The sequence below is a fragment of the Phacochoerus africanus genome, chromosome 4 (genome assembly GCF_016906955.1).
Source record: "Phacochoerus africanus isolate WHEZ1 chromosome 4, ROS_Pafr_v1, whole genome shotgun sequence".
Classification (NCBI taxonomy): Eukaryota; Metazoa; Chordata; class Mammalia; order Artiodactyla; family Suidae; genus Phacochoerus; species Phacochoerus africanus.
The window spans coordinates 78,032,135-78,052,294 of NC_062547.1; the positions used below are offsets into that span (position 1 = coordinate 78,032,135).

Genomic DNA, 20,160 nt, shown 5'->3' on the forward strand with positions numbered 1-20,160 from the left:
TTGCAGAAGTCAAATGAGGAGCCAGGATGCAGAGAGACCTGAAAATGGGCTGCCTTCCTGAGGAGGAGCCCCCAGGGCATGAGTGGGAAGAGGGACCAGCAGGTGCAAAGGCCCTGAGGTGGATAAGTAACAGGGAAGAACAAATCTGACTCTGTGTTAGAGATGTTCCTTTTGCTTTAACCTTACCTTAACCTTTGTGGTTTGTTGCCTGTGCTTAGTCATACTGGCTCTACACCTTTTTGCCACCTAGAGCCTGAAATATACAGGTACACTGTGACCTGACCTCTGTGGACAGTACAAGAACAAAGGATCCCACACCAAGAAGTTGGCAACAAGCAATCACACCCCTCCTTCATGCGGTCTTTTAAAGGGATTTGTTGACAAATGAATGTATCTACAAAACAGAGACTCACAGGCATAGAGAACAGACTTGTGGTTGCCAAGGGGGGGGATAGATGGGGAATTTGGGGTTAGTAGATGCATTTAGGTATCTACTAAATGTAATAGTAGATCTTAGAATGGTAAGCAATGAGGTTCTACTGTACAGGGCAGGGGAATATATCCAGCCTCTTGGTATAGACCATGATGAAAAATAATATGAGAAGGGAAAGGTATATGGAGTTCCCATTGTGGCTCAGCAGGTTAAGAACCCAACTAGTATCCATGAGGATGTGGGTTCATCCCTGACCTCACTCAGTGGGTTAAGGATCCGGTGTTGCCGTGAACTGTGGTGTTGGCCAGCAGCTGCAACTCTGATTTGACCCCTAGCCCAGGAACTTCCATATGCTGAAGGTGTGGCCATAAAAAGACAAAATTAAAAAATGAAAGAAAAAAATAGAAAAAAAAAAGAAAGGGAAGGTATATATATGTATGATATATATGCTGGGTCACTTTGCTGTACAGCAGAAATTGGCACAACATTGTAAATCAAGTATGCTTTAATTAAAAAATGAATTTAAAGGAGTTCCCGTTGTGGCGCAGTGGTTAACGAATCCGACTAGGAACCATGAGGTTGCGGGTTCGGTCCCTGCCCTTGCTCAGTGGGTTAACGATCCGGCGTTGCCGTGAGCTGTGGTGTAGGTTGCAGACACGACTCGGATCCCGCGTTGCTGTGGCTCTGGTGTAGGCCGGTGGCTACAGCTCTGATTCAACCCCTAGCCTGGGAACCTCCATATGCCACGGGAGCGGCCCAAGACCAAGAAGAAATAGCAAAAAAAGACCAAAAAAAAATGAATTTAAGGAGCTTTGCTGAAAGCCTTTGGGGAGCTGGGGCTTAAGGTATGAGCCACCCGTCTCCTTGCATGGCCCTGCAGTAAATCTTTCTCTGTTCCTGACTCCAGTGTTTCATTATTGTTTGGCCTCACTGTGCCTTGTTTGGTAAGGGGTCCAGGTTTATGGAGCAGGAAGGCAAGGTGGCAGGAGGGGGCCAGGTGGGGCTGAGGTTGGAGGAGTGGGCGGCCCCCCAAGGGCCTGGTGGCTGGGGGCTGCGTGGTGGTGGGCACCTTTGGATGTGGGCGTGGAATGTGGGCAGGAGAATGTGGGTGGGCCATTCTCCTGTTGCCGGGCGACCACAGACTCATTTGGGTGTTGGGGAGCAAGGCTGCAGGGTTGGGAAGGACCCAGCACATGGGGGACCAGTGGCAGAGCTCACTCTATGACCACCGCACGTCGGAGGCTGAGGGCCGGCCAGAGAGGGGGCAGAAGGACAGCGCCCCGGGCCTTCCAAGCCCTGTGTATGAGAGCCGAGGGTCCAGGGACACCAAGTACCAGGACCCAGATGATGGGCAGCTGGGGCTGGAAGGCCAGGAGGAGGAGATCCCCCCGGAAGAGGTGACTGGGGAAGAATTCCTGGGTACCCAGAACCCAGAAGAGGCCCTCCCAGAGTTGGAGAAGGTTCTGGAGAAGGATGTGGAGGAGGGTGTGCCTGAGATGAGGTGCGTAGGGGGGTGGCCACCAGCCTGGGGCAGTGGGGGTGGCCCCTGGGGTGGGTGCCCCCGGGGCCTGTGACTTCATTCTAGGCTTGAGGGTGTCAGCACCTCACTGCCCCCAGGAGGAAGTCAACACACAGCCCCCGTCCAGGTGGCAGGTAAATTTGGGTGGAAAAACTCCACCAAAGCTTCAGTTCTGGAGAGTTCAGATGGCAGAGTTGAGAGGTCACAGGGGCGACCCTCGGTCAGACAGAGAGAAGAAGAAATGTGTGAAAGCTCCCAAGCCCAAAGCCAAAACCATCTTGAGGACCACAAATTGGCAGGAAGGCTTCAGGTGGCAGGAGGATGTGTTCTGGGTGAGCTGAGAGCCTGTGTGTCTTGGAAAGAGGCAGGTGCTCCCCCCACCTGGGGACCGAGTGCCTTGTTAGTGTGTGGGGGGCATGGGTGGACCCTTCGCCTGGACTCCTGGCCCCTGCTCCTGGGTCAGCAGGCTTCCCTCCTGTGCTGCACAGGGGCCTCGTTCTCCCTGCAGCATGCCGTGGCCCCCACAGAGCCTATGTGAGGGGCACACATTGTGGGATGTGGCTGGCGGGGCTGGGCGTGTGCTGTGCAGGGAGCAGCAGCTGTGGCTTCCCGGGGTACTCTCTGTGCTCGTCCCCTCTTGGGTCTGACCTGCATTCGGGAAGCATCTCCTTGTCTGGTGGGGCAGGAGCGGGTGTCTGCTCCCTTTCACAGAGGAGAGAACTGGGGTGGCCATCTTCAGAGCTGGGATGTCAGTCTAGTCTTTGTGATATTAGAAGTCTCCTCCAGGCAGGCCTCCTGGGAGGGGAGGGTGAGATCCTGGGGTGGGGGCGCTGAGAGCAGGTGCATGGGTCTAAGGGGCTGGGGGAGTGAGGGATCTGACCTGCCCTGACTGGCCTGCTCTCCACAGCCGTCTGTCCATCTCCCAGAGGCTCCCCAGCACCTCCGTAGGCAGGGAGAGGAGGAAGAGGAGGCGGCTGTTTGAGCTGGCCAAGCCCAAGACCAACTGGCAAGTCTTGAAAGACAGGTGAGGTCTGGCTGGGGTGGGGGAAGCAGCTCCTGGTGGCCCCTCTGCCCAGCCCTCCCCTGCCTCCCCATGACCAGCTTGGGGCAGGTGCTGAGGGAGGGGAAACTGTGCCCATGGTGGCCCTGGGTGCTAGTGAAGGACAGTGAGGCCTTGAGCCAGTGGAGCCCAGCGCAAAGGCGGGTGGGCCTGTCTCGTGCAGGACAGGGTGCTGCTGCAGGGGCTATGCCTGGATCGCCCCCGGCATGAGGAACCTGCAGTTCTGTGTCTACTGGTAAGTCCCGGGTGCCCCCTGCTCCTGACCATGTGGGGGCCCTGTATTCCAGCCACCCTGCCCTCTCCTGCCTGGGACAAGGTTGGGGGAAGGGCTCTCCGCTGGGGTACCTCACACTAGGATCCCACCCAAGGATCCCCTGCACCACCTGGAGCTCTGGACTCCAGTCCTTGGGTTGTGGCCTCAGGCCCCCTTCTCAGTTATGCCTCTTTTTTTTCCAGCTCCCTCCTTTGAACACCAGCCTTGCTCAAAATATCTACACCCCCCATGATTCTGAGGCTTTCTCGTGTCCTCCCTCACCTGCCCCCTGCCCCCCACTTGCTCTCTCCTTTCTTCCCATCTGGAAGCTGCCCCCCCTCTCCAGCTGCAATGCTTCCACTTGCAGTCCCATCTTCTGTCTGTGTTTTTGGGGCGCCCTGAGTTCTGCTTCTGAGTGGGACGCAGGCCACCTAGGCCCTGGCTTTCCTCACCCTGAACCCTGCTGGGTGTGTTCTAGGCCATCCGTGTACTGGACAGAGAGGTTTCTGGAGGACACCACACTCACCATCACGGTGCCGGGTAGGTTGACCCACTCACTGCCTCCTTTCCCCAGGGGCACCCGGCCTGGTGTCTGTGGCCGGGTCACTGCATCTCACCCTGACCTGTGTCTGGCTCTGACTGGGAGACCGCTGGGCCTCCCGGAGGGACCCCGCCCCCCATCCATCTTCCAGGGTCTCCTCTCTGGAGTCTGTCCCCACCCCAGCTGGAGGATGGTCTGGGGAGGGGTTGGGGGGACAGACTCTTCAGGGGACCACAGAGCCCTTCAGCCAGAGCGGGGGCAGCCTTAGCGAAAGATCCCGTCCCTTCCTGGGGCAGCGGATCCCTTTAAATAGAACGTTTTGAGAAAGCTCATTTCTGGAGAGGTGCTCAGGGCAGGTTCTCAGGGTTTTGTTCTCAGGGAGCACAGAGGTGCTGGAAACCCAGGCCCATCCTGACTGCAGGCCTCCCAGCCCGCGTGCCCTGGAGCCCCAGGTGGGGGTGTCACCTGGTGCAAAGCTGGGTTCGGGAGGAAGTCCTCGGGGGGCCAGTTTCAAGGGGAGTGTTCCCTGTTTTGTGCAGAGGTGTCCCGCCGGGTGGAGGAGCTGGCCCGACCTAAAAGGTTCTACTCGGAGTATTATAACAACAACAGGTAGGGGCGACTGAATGGGAAGCTGGAACCCCTTCCCGCATGGGGTAACGGGGGAGGGCTCTGCCAGGACCAGGTGGCCTTGGGCACCGTGCCTTTGGAGCTCAGCTCCCCAGACAGAACCTCCTGGCTTCAGGGGCTGCAGGCCAATGCGTGGTGTCACTTCTTGCCAGCGGGGAGGGACTCCTGGACTTCTCAGACTCTGGCTTCTCATGAGCACAGAGAGGGGAAGACACTCCTGCCCACTGTGGCGAGAGCCCACCACCATTTTTTGCCCCAGCTTTGTGACAGCAGCATCTCGCCTTAATGCAGTCTGCAGGCAATCTAACCCGCTGCAACTAGACTTAGTGCAGAGTGTAGGCCTGGGCTGGCATAACCGCTGTGTGAACATCTTAGTCCAGGGACCACCCCAGGCTCTGACAGCGGCTCATCTGCTGCATTCCAGTATCAGAGCCATGAACTGCGGCTGTTTCTGGAGCAGAGGCATAGCTGAGGCCTGGTCTTCAGAGGCCAGCCCAGTGGAAGCTCTTCCCCAGTTATTTATCAATGGCAGGGCTCATACTTGCCCCAGCAGGGGTAGCTCCATCCTTGAGGATGCGGAGGGGGAGGGGGGCCTTTGAAGAATCCCTGTTGGAGGTACTTTCCCAACCTTTCACCAGGCCAGGCCCTCCCTGACCCACAGAATCAGAGAGGTGTCATGCACACACCGCAGCACAGACGGCCCCTTGGCTGAGTATCTCCCACACGGCTCTCCCTTAGGACCACCGCAGCCTGGCCCATCCCACGCTCCACCCTGGCATACCGACCATCCCGTCGCCTGCGGGAGCTGGCCACCCCTAAGACCCGGAATAACATCTGGAGCATAAACATGTCCGAGGTGGGTGCCTCTTTCCCCAGAGCCCCCGCCAGGGCTCCCATCTACCATCCAGGGGCTCTGAGGGCCCAGGAGCACAAGAGGGAACCCTCTCCAGGGCAGCAGGCTTCATTGGAATTGGCCTGAGAAAAGGGTTTACTCCCTCCCCTCTGCCTCGAAGGCAGCTTGAGGACCAGCCCCCTGCCTGCCAGCTCAGAGTGGAGGCCAGCACCTCAGCTCCCACCTCCAACGTGGGCATGACAACCCCACCTCAGAGATCACAGAGGTCAGTCCCTTCTGAATCCAGCCCATACCTCCCTCTGACTGAGGGCTACCCTCCTCCCCAGCTCAGGCCTCACTCTGCCCCACAGCCCGCGGCACCTCACACCTGTGCCCTGCACACACGCCCCCCCCCCCCCCCCGCCATTAGTAGCACAGAGTTTTGCTCCCCTGGGAGGGACCCTAGAGTGGGCATCATGCACCCACCAAAGGACACGTGGTCATTTCTGGGTTTTGGTTCCTGCAAGCGTGGCTGCCATTAGCATCTGAGAATCGTGGGAACACAGTTCCATAAACTCCAGGGTAATCACCAGAGGTGGGGGCCTGGGCAGGGGGCTGATCTGACTTTATCAGAAAATGACCACCTGTTTCCACAGTGGCTGCTTCCTCTGGCACCATCTGTCCCTTTGCTGCTTTTTCCATTCCTTCATGTCTGGCCATTCTGGAGTTCCCGTCGTGGTGCAGTGGAAAGGAATCTGACTAGCAACCATGAGGTTGCGGGTTTGATCCCTGGCCTCGCTCAGTGGGTTAAGGATCTGGCGTTAACGTGAGCTGTGGTGTAGGTCACAGACATGGCTCGGATCTAATGTTGCTGTGGCTGTGGTGTAGGCTGGCAGCTGTAGCTCTTACTGGACCCCTAGCCTGGGAACTTCCATATGCCATGGGTATGGCCCTAAAAAGTTAAAAAAAAAAAAAAAAAAAAAGTCTGGCCATTCTGATGGATGTATGGGGGTTGGTACTGTGGTTTGAGTACTGTGTCAACTGGTGTTTCTGTGTGGTTGTTTGACAGACCCCCCCCCCCCACACACACACACACTGTAACACTTTTAAGAATAACCCCCTTAAAAAAAAAAAAAAAGAATAACCCCTTGTGGCTCAGTGGGTTAAGAACCTGACATAGTGTCCATGAGGATGTGGGTTTGATTTCTGGCCTCATTCAGTGGGTTAAGGGCGTTGCTGTGAGCTGCGATGTAGGTCACAGATGCAACTCAGATCTGGCGTTGCTATGGCTGTGGCGTAGGCTGGCAGTTGCAGCTGTGACTTGACCCCTGGCCCCGGGAACTTCCATATGCTAAAAAGCCAACAACAACAACAACAAAGAATAAATCCAGACATCACACCACTTTTCTCTCAGACTCTTCAATATGGATTCCTAACAGACGAGGATAGTTTGAAAACCATAAAAGCAATGGTCACATAGAAGGATTGAACAATGATGCCATAGTGTCTGAGTACCCAGCCCATGCTCCTTTTCCCATTTCTCTCAAAAAAGGTTTCGTGTTCATCTGGTTGGATCAGGATCCAAAGGAGGGCATGGGCCCTTCGACCTATCCCACCTCTTACCTGGAGATACACCTACTGCTTCCCAGCCCCTGCCTTGCCTTTGCTAGTTCAGTTGTCAGTTTAGCCCTTCTGTGCTCCAGCACCCTCTGTGGCTCCCCAGTACCCCAGAAAGGCCAGCAGGATTGGGCCCTCTCCACCCCTCCTCCCCTAGTGCCCCCTCTGCTGGACTAAGTGTAGCCCCTAGGCCTTTGCACGTGCGGTGCCCCCACCCCAGACACTGGTTCCTCTGTGAGGACAGCCGCCCGCCCTCCTGTTTCCACCCAGCCTGGCGAAGCCCCACCCCAGACTCCAAGACCCCTTCTTGCTCCCCCGCTGCCCCATGCAGGCCTCTGGATGGGCTTTCCATTCTTCCACCCAACCTGAGCCCTCAGTCCAGGGCTTGCGTCGCTCTGTGCAGGGCCTGGAGCAGTCTTCAATACTGTTCAAATTCGTGAATCAGTGGTTCCTGGCCTGTCACTCCTCCACTGGATAAGAGTCTGTGGTTTTTTTTTTTTTTTTTGTCTTTTTGCCTTTCCTAGGGCTGCTCCCAAGGCATATGGAGGTTCCCAGGCTAGGGGTCTAATCGGAGCTGTAGCTGCCAGCCTACACCACAGCCACAGCAACACCAGATCCGATCTGTGTCTGCGACCCACACACAGCTCATGGCAACGCCGGATCCTTTAACCCACTGAGAGAAGCCAGGGACCGAACCTGGCAACCTCATGGTTCCTAGTCAGATTCGTTAACCACTGCGCCATGATGGGAACTCCATTTTTTTTTTTTTTTTTTTTGTTGAGAGTCCGTGGTTCTAAGCAGGGCAATTTCAAGAGGGAAACAGACTCACATTTCAGTGACCCTAGAGATCATTCGAGCCCTCTGGGCAGCCTCCTACCCAAAGGGCTCACAGCAAGAGCTTTCATAAGACACGGTGTTATACACACACCAGCACCAACCACACCCCCCCCATCCCTACCCCCAAGTTTGGGCAGGTGCGTTTCCTATCTCCTCTCTTTAAGGAATAGCCCCTTTCAGCCCCTTCCCTCATTTCCTCCCCCTCCTCTCTCCAGAGGTGTCAGGAAGGACCACCATCTTCCATGTGTCACAGCTGGACACGTTCAGGACAGGTTTTAATCTCTCTTTAATGATTTTGCAGGGAGAATGTTTCCGCACGTAAAGGAGCCGGCTGGCGGGTGGGTCAAGGAAAGAGGGTCAACAGGATGCATTCGGGAAGGGGGAGGCCTGGAAGGAGTGGGTCTTGTGTGCACTTCTCCAGGGTTGGGGGGTGTGGGGTGGGTACAGTGATTGGCCAGCAGCTCCCAGGGCTACATCCAGGGAGGTCAGGTTCAAAGTGGCCAATTCAGTGGCGCATGGATTCTTGGAAGGTGCTGAGAAAGAACCACCTGCCACGCTTTCCACTGTCACTGACTCGGCCAGCTCTGCCTCATTTCCATTATTTTATGCTTGACTATGCAGGTAGGCCCCTAAACCAGCATCACAGTCTTGTGGTTTTAATATACACATGTGGGTTTTTCTTGCTTGCTTCCCCCTCAGTTTTCTGTTTCCAGAGCACTGCATGCTGATTTATATAGAACCTCTATTTCATCTGCTGGACTGTGTCCTACCACATGAACACACCCCACTTCACTGGCCCATCCCTGACTGATGGACACCTAGGCTGTTTTCAAGTGCCGGCCCTGGTCACCAGCTGCAGGGGACAGCCCTGTACTCACCTCCCCCAGCTTCTTTGTATGGTGGCGGTCCGTGTGCCTGTCACTTGTGCCACAGAGAGACTGTGTTCCAAAGTGCGTGTGGACTCTACTCCTACCAGCCAGGCATTGGAACCTCTTTCCTTTCCCCTTCTTGCCAGGGCTTGATAATGTCAGGCTTTTTCCCTTTTTCCATATTTGTGGATGTACAGTGATATTTTGTTTTAATTTAAATTTTCCTGGTCCACAGAGGGGATTCTTGATAATTTGGGTTTACGCTCCTACCTGATTGGCTCGGTATCCTGTTACTTTTCATGCTATTGATTTAGAGGAGCTGGGAGTTCTCATCATGGCTCAGTGGTTAACGAATCCAGCTAGGAACCATGAGGACGCAGGTTCAATCCCTGGCCTTGCTCAGTGGGTTAAGGAGCCCGTGTTGCCATGAGCTGTGGTGTAGATCGTAGAAGTGGCTTGGATCCTGCATTGCTGTGGCTGTGGTGTAGGTCAGCAGCTCCAGCTCCAGTTGGATCCCTCGCCTGGGAATCTCCATATGGCGAGGGGGTGGCCCTAAAAAGAAAAAAAAAATTTAGAGGAGCTCTTTATTTATGATGGCTACTAATCCTTGGCTGAACACACTGCAAACAAATTTCCTGGTCAGTCTTTAGTCTTTCAGTGCTTCTCATGGGGGCTTTTGTATCCAGGGAAGAATCACAGACTGCTTTTCTCTTTCCTCTCCAATTCCTTTTTTTTCTTTTTTGGTCACCTGGTGGCAGATGGAAGTTCCTGGTCTAGGAGTCAGATCTGAGCCACAATTGCAACCAAGCCTCCCTGTGGCAATGCATGATCCTTAACCCACTGTGCTAGACTGGAGATCAAACCTGGCCCCTAGTACTGCAGAGATGCTGCTGATCCTGTTGTGCCACTGATGGAACACCATCCTCTCTCACTGTGTTCCCAGGTGTCCCAAGTATCCCGAGCAGCCCAGATGGCCATCCCCAGCTCGAGGATCCTGCGACTGGCAAAGCCCAGGGCCCCGGCCACCCTGTTGGCAGAGTGGGACCCCATGCCGAAACCCAAGCCACATGTCTCCGACCACAACCGCCTCCTTCATTTGGCCAGTAAGCAGGTCCTGGGCTGGGCATCTCGTGAGTGTCCTTCCCCACTGGGCATAAGTCAAAGCAGTCAGTGGCTGTGGACCTGCTGCTGCCCCATTTGTGCTTCCCTCTTCTTCCCATGAACTTGAGACCAGCTCTCTGAATCCCTGTGTACAGTTCAGGCTGTAACCACAGGCGCCCCAGGGGTTAGCAGAGGGAACTGCTCCCTGGGCTGTGGGCCTGCACAGAGGGTGCTGTCTCATCCCTAGCACCGCAGTGGGGGCCAGAGGGAGAGTAAGTGCCGGACCTAGAGAGCCAAGCTGGGGCAGCAGCACTGCTTCAGGGGTGCTGGCCTCTCTTCCTGTCCTTGAAAACAAAGGAGATGCCTAGTGCCCCCATGACAAAATATGCACTAACTGTAGAGAATTTGAAAAATGCAGACAAGCATGAAGAGAAAAGGAATCTCACTTCCTCAAGGTAGTGCCATTTGCTGTTTCCTTTCGGGCTGCACACACAGACCCCCCCACGTGCAGCAGTGTGCACGTAGCTGGGATGCGCCTTCCCAGGGGCTCTGCCTGCCTGTCGGTACCACAGCTCACCCTGCACCATAGCCCCTCTCAGCCCATCACTGTCCCTACACTGTAGCAGCCCCTCATGCTGGTTCTCAGCACTGCCCATGCCATACTTAGAGGGTCTTGCCACACTTAGGTGGGCCTCTGCCCCTCCCTGCTCCCAAGTCCCCTCCCAGGCTCCTGCCCTGTGCTTGTCCCCTTGACTCCTGCCTCATCCCATGCTGGTCCCCAGGGCTCACATCATGCCCTGTGCTTGTCCCCCAGGCTCCCACCTCACCCCTTGCTTGTCCCCTGGGCTCCCCAACAGGCTGTGCTCTGGCCACCTTGGCCATTCTCCCCAGACACCACATGGCTCCTCTGCCCTCCGTGAGCACCCCTGTTGCCCCACTTACTCCCACGAGCCCTGCGCCTCTGGGCCGCGCCATGCAGTCCTCCCTGTTCTTTACAGCACCTTTTAATACACTTGGTTTATTTAACTATCGCTTGCGCTGTCATGCGCCATGCCCAAGAGGTCAGAGGCTTTGGAAAATACAGTGTGTCCCCAGATCCTGGCACATAACCCCCCGGGGCTGGACTGGTCACCTTGGTTTACTCTGTTCTCAGTTCCCCATCTCCTGGTTTTTAGGGAGATTATTGATTTAGAGCAGCTCTTTATATAAGATGATCCCTAATCCTTCATCAAGCACATTTTGCGGAATAACTTCTTCCCGGTCAGTCTTTTCACTTTCAAGCTCACCGATGGGCTCTTCTGTTTGTTTATTCATTCCTTTGTCCATTCCCCAAATATTTGTTAAAGTATTTGTTGAAGTTGTTAAAGATCGGCTAAACGAACAGAAACATGAATACAATGCACTGTGTGTCGGACCATCCTGTCTCCCTGACACACGTGCACATGCACACATCTGGGATAAAGCATGTGGACATCTGCACATACACACTGTGCACACTTGTCCAGGCTTGAGGACTTTTCCACATGCACCACGTATGTGTGGACAAGAGTGGTGTAGGGCTGGGTTTTCTAAATCTTGGACTTCCACCCATGATGGTTGTGACTGGCATTGACAAGGCAAGACGAGAACGAGTGCAGGGCAAGAATCATGGCTGGGTGTGTGTGTGGTGGTGGGGGCTGCTAGGTGGACCAGTCAACTTTGATTGTGCTCAATAGATTTAAGAGCCCGGATGTTACAGCGGTATGTTCTGGGCAGCGTGGGGCCCAGCAAGTGTCGTCCCCCCAACAGAGCTGCAGGCCGGCCCGTGGGTGCCCTGAGTGGGCTGCACCTGTGGGTAGAAGGGCCCCCCTTCTTCTTTTTTTTTTTTTTTTTGTTGTTGTTGTTGTTGCTATTTCTTGGGCCGCACCCGCGGCATATGGAGGTTCCCAGGCTAGGGGTCGAATCGGAGCTGTAGCCACCGGCCTACGCCAGAGCCACAGCAACGCGAGATCCGAGCCGTGTCTGCAACCTACACCACAGCTCATGGCAACGCCGGATCGTTAACCCACTGAGCAAGGGCAGGGACCGAACCCGCAACCTCATGGCTCCTAGTTGGATTTGTTAACCACTGTGCCACGACGGGAACTCCGGGCCCCCCTTCTTTTCACTAGGGTCTCTCCACTGAGCGCAGCCTGTATACTGAGTAGGGGACACCCTCTTGTGCCTGCAGAGTCTGGAAGCAAAGAGGGATTTGGCAAGGAGGCAGTGGCACCCCTCAAAACCAGGGCCCCTGAAGTCCCCAGAGACAGAAGGCTGAGGCAGTGGCCACTGGTGGTCACTTCTGTCCTAGTTCCCACGCAGGTGGTGCCCGCAGCCCCTGCTGGGAAGGAAGGTGGTGGTGGAGAAAGGAGAAGATCAGGACAGAGGAAGCCTGGTCCTCCCCCAGGTCTGCCCTGAAGAGCTGTCTGTCCATGGCTTCAATGGAGTCAGGGTCAACCAACCCCTTGACTTAAATCAATTAACTGATTTTACTAGAATTAAATGGGATCAGGCACCCTGTGTTCACACGTAGCTGGTGGGACCCTGTCAAAGGGGCTCAACTGGGCTGCAGGTGCACTGGGCAGCGGGGGCTGACTGACCCCCTCCTCACCCCTGGCACCAGGGCACCTTTGTCTCCTTTGAGTCCCCCTGTCTGGGCTGTGGCTATGTGAAATATTCTTTCTTTACAATTGACCCTTTTAGAGTTCCCATTGTGGCTCAGCGGAAACGAATTTGACTTGTATCCATGAGGACGCAGGTTCAATCCCTGGCCTCCCTCAGTGGGTTAAGGATCTGGCATTGCTGTGAGTGGTGGTGTAGGTCATAGACATGGCTAGGATTCCACGTTGCTGTGGCTGTGGTGTAGGCCAGCAGCTACAGCTCCAACTCGACCCCTAGCCTGGGAAACTCCATATGCTGCAGGTGTGGCCCTAGGAAAAAAGAAATGACCCTTTTAAAGCGCACATTTCAACACCTTTTAGTACATTCACAGAGCTGTGCGTCCATCACCACGGTCAGTTTTACAACATTCTCATCATCCCAAAGTGAAGCCCCTTCCCCTTGCACAGTCACCCACCTCATCCCCAGCCCCAGACAACCAGGAACCCACCTTGTCTCTGTGGATGTGCCTGTTCTGGATGTTTCACATCCATGTAATCACACACTGTGTTTCCTCCTGGTCTGCTTCTCTCACTGAGCATCGCGTCTCCAGGTCCGTCCATGTGGTAGCAGTGTTGGTGTTTCTCTCCTTTTCATGGTTGAGTGATGCTCCCATGTGTGGAGGGACCATACTGATTACCCGCATCTGTGGGTGAACAGGCCCCTGAACTTCGGAGCCCTGACCCAGAAGGTGAATTTCCACAGAGGAGGGCCGCACGCCCAAGGCTCAGGGCCTGATGTTGTCCTTCTCTCCCACCCCGTCCAGTGCCCAAGGCCCAGTCGGAAAAGTGTGTTCCAGACAGAGACCCACACTGGGAGGTGCTGGAGGTCACCAAGAAGGCGGTGGCCACTCCCCGGATCGTGTCCCTGGCTAAGCCCAAAGTGCGAAAGGACTTGAACGAGGGTTATGACCCCTACCACATCTCCCCTGCCTCCCTGGTGGCTCAGGCCTCCCCCCGCCTGTATGAGCTTGCCACCCCCAAGAGCATCACCAAAAAAGCCTGAGAAGTGGAGCTGGCCCCCCGAGCCCCTTCCCAGTAAACACCCAAGTTTTAACCCTGTGTGTGGCTCTGAACACTTCGGCCTGGAGGCGGGAGGGTGGCAGCCAGCAGAGGAGGAGACGGTCATATTGTTTATGTTCCCATCCAGCCTGTAGTTCCCACAGCCCTTTTCCCCATCGTGTCCCCCTACCACCACCATTGCCAGCCCTTCTGATGGCCGGTTTCACCTTCCCCCACTTCACAGTTTCCCCTCTGAACCTCTTCTCTCCAGACTTGCTTATCCAACCACGTCCTGGTGTCCACAAGCACCTCAAACTCAGAGTGACCTCCCTAATAAACCACTAATGCCTATTGCATGATTTATTGGTCTTTGCAGGGGCCCAGTGGGGGAATAGCCATGTCCCCATTTTGCTGAGGGGAGCCTGAGGATCAGGGTTTGTGAAAGATCCACAGTCCCCTACAGCTTCGGGAAAAAGTCACCACAGACGGGTGGCTTAAAACCACACAGATTACTTCTCTCCCAGTCCTGAGGTCGGGAGTCCAAGGCAGGCCTAACGGGGCTGAACCCAGCCCTGGGCAGGGTTGGTCCTTCCAGAAGCTCAGGGGAAAGTCAGTTCCTCCTTTTCCAGCTTCTGGAGGTGCCGCATCCCTGGCTGTGGTCTCTCCCTCCATTCTCACAACCAGCAGCACAGTGTCTCCTGTCTCACTCTGCCTCTGACCCTCCTGCCTCCCTCTTATGAGGACCTTGTGAAGACACTTGTGCCCCTAATCCAGGATCACCCCCTTCTCAGGGCCCAGGATCAGGATGTGGGTGTCTTTGGGGGCTGTTGTTTTGCTGGGCACAGCGGGAGAGAGTTTTCTGTCTCTGAAACCTTGGACAAAAGGTTTGTCTGTCTCTGGCTTGGGCAGATCCACTTGGGTACCAGCTGCTGCATCCTGATGGTGCTGGGCTGACAGCCCCTTGCGTCGTCTCTCAGAGCCCACAGGTGTCCTGAGCCATGAGTCTGAGAATCCAAGGTAATTAGCAGACTCTTTGAGGACATTACTTCACTCAGTAAAGGATATTTACCAAGTATTTACAGGCACAAACCTGGACAGGGGCTCAGAAGTGAAAGGTTAAAAGAGAAGCCACCCTCATCTTCTCAAATGATGCAAATCGCTAGAGGGGTGACCTCACTAGAGCCTGTGGGTGCTGCTGAATGTTTCCCACAGACAAAGGAAGATGAGAGCTCACACTCTCCCAGTAATGGTAAAACCCTGGGTACTTTCTGTGTCGCTCTGCTGGGGACACTGGGCAGCAGGACAGCCTTTGCAAGAGGCTGTTGTGATGAAGACCAGGAGCAGACACACCAAGATTCGCACTCCGGTGAGGGGTGAGCCCCTCCTGGCAGCACGGTGTCCTGTACCCGGCTGAGTGGACTGTGTGGTCAGCCGAACGCCAGCTCTGAAGATATCCAGGCCCCATCTTGGAAACCCTTGAACTCGATACGTTAGCTGGCACAGGAGCTCTGCAGATGGGACAGGATTTGGAGATAGGGAGGCGATCCTGGGTTCCCTGGGTGGGTCCTTCTAAGAGGGAGGCAGCGAAAACTTTGCGACACCAAAGTGAGTTGGGCTCAGGCTTTTTTTTTTTTTTGGCTTTTGAGGGCTGCACCTGCAGCATATGGAAGTTTCCAGGCTAGGGGTCAAATTGGAGCTACAGCTGCCAGCCTACGCCATAGGCATAGCAATGTAGGATCCGAATCCTGTCTTTCACCTACACCTTAGCTTGCAGCAACGTGGGATACTTAACCCACTGAAGCGAGCCCAGGGATTGAACCCAAGACCTCATGGGTACTAGCTGGGTTCATTACCGCTGAGCCACAATGGGAACTCCACGGGCTCAGGCTTTGAAGATGGAAGGACATGGTCTCCTCTCTCAGGGCTTCGGGAGGGAGCAAGGCCCTACTGACACCGAGATTCTGCCCAGTGGAACTCCTGACCCCGAAAATAAAAGTATGCTGTACCTATGGGGTTTGTGGTGATTGTCACAGCAGCAAGAGGCAACCAAAGCAGAATCGAAATCAGAGCTTCAATCTCAACAAAGCGGAGCCCAAAGACCCATGGTGATCGTGGTGTGGCTGAGAAGTGCTGTATGTCCACCAGGACCAGGGATGCCCAACCTTAGGGACTTAGACAAAAAAAGCCAAATCTTTAAGTCAGCTGAATGTCCAAAACCACGTGCTTGTTCTCTTATCAAAGACCTCCTCACACTGCATGTTCCTCTCCGGGTAGAGGGAAAAAAAAACAAAAACAAAAAACACCTCACACTGACGGCACTTGAAGAAACAAAATTTAACTTTAGGCTACATGTAAATTGTTGTCATGTGACTTAGTGAGTTGATAAGGAAGCCTGTACACTACATGTCATAAATGTGATTCGTGGTCTGCTTTGTTGAGATGGATCATACCTAAAGTCTACCCCTTTCTGGGCTTTACAAGCACTGACACAGGCACATGGTGGTGTAGCCATGACTGTCATAAGATACACAAGTTTCTCTCTGGAGAAAACTGCAATTTGAAAAGGTACATGCACCCCGATGTTCATAGCAGCACCAAGTACAATAACCAAGGCACGAAAACAACCTAAATGTCATTGACAGAGGAATTAATAAAAAAGATGTGGTACATATACACAATGGAAGATTACTCAGCCATAAAAAGAATGAAATAATGCCATTTGCAGCAACATGGATGCAACTAGAGATTCTCATACTAAGTGAAGTAAGTCAGAGAAAAACAAATATCTTATGATATTACTTATATGTGGAATCCAATTTTAAAAAATGATACAAATGAACTTATTTGCAAAACAGAAACAGACACACAGATTTTGAGAACAAATTTATGGTTACCCAAAGGGAAGGTGGGGGTTGGGGGAGGGGTAAATCACAAGTATGGGATTAACATATACATATTCCTATATATAAAATAGATAACCAACAAGGACCTGCTGTATAGCACAGAGAACTCTACTTACTATTCTGTAATAACCTATATGGGAAAAGAATCTGAAAAGGATATGTGTATATGTATAACTGAGTCACTTTGCTTTATACCTGAAACTGATGCAACATTGTAAATCAGCTGTATGCCAATATAATTTTTTTTTTGTAAAAAAAAGACACACAAGTTTCAGCCCTGGTGCTGCTCTGTGTTCATGCTGTTTTTCCCTCCTAGGCCCTGGCCACCACTAACCTGCTCTCTGTACCCACAGGCTGAGGTTTCTAGAATGCTGGTAAACTGGGAAGGCGAGCTATTGAGTAGGCCCTGTGAGATTTACTCTCAGGCTTGTCATGGGCTCACACCACAGGATCAGGACTCGCCTGTGATCCATCCTGGGAGTCAAGCCAAGCTTCACCTGTTTCTATCTCCTGACGGGATAAGGATTTGGGCTTAGTTGTTCTTAGTTATGTCACTCTTTGGATTTGTGGTACACCTTTTGCGTTTTAAATCTTTCACAATACAACTCACTTGTTTGGGTCAGAGGTTAGGCCCCTGGGGAAACAAACTGGGAGACAGAGGTGGAGACAAGAAAACGAGTGGCATGGCCCTTGTGGTTGCCACCTGCCAGGTGACCGAGTCTGAGCTTCCTAACTGTCCCCTATCGGTCACAGGTGCTGTGACCCACAGGTGACCTCTCTCTTCAGCCAAAGGCAAGACCTGGGAGATGCAGCTGAGAGCCATCAGCCACCAATGTTTCCCAGCAGCAGGTGTGTTTGGAGGGGTGGACAGTGCACACAACACCAGATTGCCCTCCCTGAATCGCTCAGCTCGGAGCAAAGTGTTGCAGAAACGGTTCCTCCAGGATCTCTTTGGGCCTCTTTCTGGAGGAAAACTTGCAAAAGAAATATCTGTGGGCTGGAGTTCCCATTTTGGCTCAGTGGTAACGAACTCAATTAGCATCCATGAGGATGAGGTTCAATCTCTGGCATCATTCAGTGGGTTAAGGATCCGGCATTGCTGTGAACTGTGGCACAGATCACAGATGTGGCTCAGATGTGGCATTGCTGTGGCTGTGGTATAGGCCAGAAGCTGCAGCTCTGATTCCACCCCTAGCCTGGGTATGGCCCTAAAAAGACTAAAAAAAAAAAGAAAGAAAGAAAGAAAGATCTGTGTGTGAACCGTAGCCCTCACTGCTGCCTCTGAACTCGCTGCCCCTCACCTCTGCCGGCTTTCCCTCCACTGTGCTAAGAGCCTTGGCTGGGAGTGGCCCAGACCTCAGATCACTCGCCATCAAAACTGGGTGGAGTAGTGCCGAGAGAAAGGGACAGGGCGTTCTGTTCAGTGGCTTTCCTGGACGGCTGTGCTCCACGCCTTTGCCGCTCCTGTTCTAGCTGCCATAAGTTCCCCCTGCAGCTGCCCCTTTCCCCTTCCCTATCTTAGCTGAGGACACTCCTTTTTGTTTTCTTGGTTTCATTTTACTCTTAATTAGAAGATCATTCAGGTTTATAGGATAACTGCAAGAATTAGTAAAAAAAAATCGGCACAACTTTCCCCTGATGCACCTATTAATATTTTGCCTCACTTGCTTCGTTTGTGCTCTCTCTCCCCGTCTGTTTTATAGATATAAAATGTATTTTTCTAAGGTACCTGAGAATCAGTCGCATACCCCATAGCTCTTTACCCCATCTTCGTTCATTGAGGGTGCTCTAACAAAAAGGCCATGGACTGGGTGGCTTATAAATCATAGAAATGTGTTTCTTACAGTCTAGAGGCTGGAGTCCAAGATCAATGTGCCAGCAGATTTGGCGTCTGGTGAAGATTTGCTTCCTGGTCCATAAGGCTGTCTTTACGCTGTGCCTTCATGTGGTCATGTGGCAGAAAGGGTGAAGCGGTTGTCTGGGGTCTCTCTCTCTCTCTCTTTTTTTTTTTTTTTTGCTTTTTAGGGCTGCACCCAGGGCATAGGGGTCAAATCAGAGCTGCAGCTGCCGGCCTATGCCACAACCACAGCAATGCAGGATCCAAGCCGAGTCTGCAAGCTACACGACAGCTCAAGGCAACACCAGATCCTTATCGCACTGAGTGAGGCCAAGGATCAAACTGCAACCTCATGGTTCCTAGTTGGATTCATTTCTGCAGCGCCACAATGGGAATTCCTAGGGTCTCTCTAATCAGGGCATTAGTTCCAATCATGGTGCTTTGCCCTCATGATCTAATCATCTCCCAAGGGCCCCACCTCCTAATACCATCGTACTGGGGATTACATTTCAATATACACATTTTGTGGATACATAGATATTTAGTCTATAGTAACCCCTAAATACCTCAGTGTGAATTTTCTGAGCATAAGGATATTCTCTTACATAACCAGAGAACAGCTACGGATTCCAGGAATTTTAACACATTTATCCAATCAGATGAATCTGTTTTGTCAACTGACCTAACGATTTAACCTCTGTACTTCTAGATCCAGCCTAGGATCAGGCGTTGCATTTAGCTGTCATTCTGGGAGGTTTCCACAGATTAGTCTTTTCTGGCATTAGTACTTGTGAAGTATACTGTCCTTTTTCCTGTTTAATAGGATGTTCCTAATTTGGGGTTTGTGTGATGCCTCCTCAAATGCAGACCCAGTTTATGCATCTCTGGGCAGATGAAGTGATGTCCTTTTTCTGACCACCATCTGCCCCTTGCTCTTGGTGTTAATTTTTATCACCTGACTGAGAGGTTGCCTCCTTTCTCCACTCTAATTAATATGAGGGAAGAGGCTTTCAGATCTTAAACATATGCCTCTCCTCATCTGAATCCCCCTTCTACCCCACACTTCACGACTTTCTGAGGATTCCTGTCAAAGCTCCCTCCTAGGGATCTTCTTTGGTAGCCCCAGGTTGACTCAAGCCCTTCTAAGGGGGGTAGGGGGGTTCCCTCTTGTCTAGTAGATTCTTCGAGGGTTGGATGCTTTCCCACCAAGCGTGGAGCTCTCCGCATCTCACCTCCTCAAGGTGATGCTGATACCAACGACAGCTTGGAAAGGAATGGGGCTCCAGAGTCCCCAGGTCCCCGATTCCATTCTGCCCGGTTTGTGCAAGCCAGAACCTGGGTGCCTCATTCTGCTCTCCCCACCTTCACTCCAGCAGGGTTGTCCTCTGTTCCCACCCCTCTTCCGCTCCAGCCATCACCCTAATCCCTGCTCCAGCCTCCTCACTGCATCTTCTCCCGCTCACTCTGTCTACACCTTCTGCCCCGATGCCCCCACTCGTCTCAGTCTGAGATGTAAGACGCGGGGAATCCTCCGTCCTGGCGCAGACTCATAACGTCTAACCAATTAATTTCCACCCAAGACAACCGCAGGTCCAGAGCCAGTGGCCCGTCTGGCCATCAGAATCCCTGACCATCTTCCGCGCGGGCCCCAGGCTCCCCAGCGACGACGGATGGGGCAAAAGTGCGGAAAGTTGCAGAACCTTTCTCCCGAGACTTCAGTCCCTACTCCACCATCGTACCCGGGTGGCCCGACACTCTGGCCTCGATGTCCCCATCTGTAACACGGGAGCACAACTGGGAGTTGGCCAGAGGATTAGAAGAAGGACATGAGACCAGAGTTCTAGCCTGACAAAGTGTGCTTATCGGGAATCGTTACTTTCATCGGCGGCGTACCCACCTCCCGGGCCAACTCCAGCGGGACCACGCGCATCCCACGCCCGCCCGCGCGTCCCCGTCTGCGCACCTACTACGCGCCCGCCCGCGCCCCGCCCCCGGCCCCGCCCCGGCGCCCCCGCCCGCCTGGCGCCACAGCCAATGAGCGCGCGGCCCCGCAT

General features: G+C 53.5%; 1 protein-coding gene across 1 annotated transcript; it reads left to right on the forward strand.

Annotated features, from left to right (window-relative positions):
* Positions 1-1,626: 1,626 nt before the first annotated feature.
* On the forward strand, positions 1,627-13,711 carry THEG (theg spermatid protein). The gene is made up of 10 exons (XM_047774720.1): positions 1,627-1,934; positions 2,860-2,976; positions 3,176-3,247; positions 3,744-3,805; positions 4,346-4,415; positions 5,172-5,289; positions 9,532-9,691; positions 13,132-13,276; positions 13,311-13,370; positions 13,648-13,711. The coding sequence occupies exons 1-10, from the start codon at positions 1,627-1,629 to the stop codon at positions 13,709-13,711; spliced, it is 1,176 nt and encodes a 391-aa protein (XP_047630676.1).
* The last annotated feature ends 6,449 nt before the right edge of the window (positions 13,712-20,160 follow it).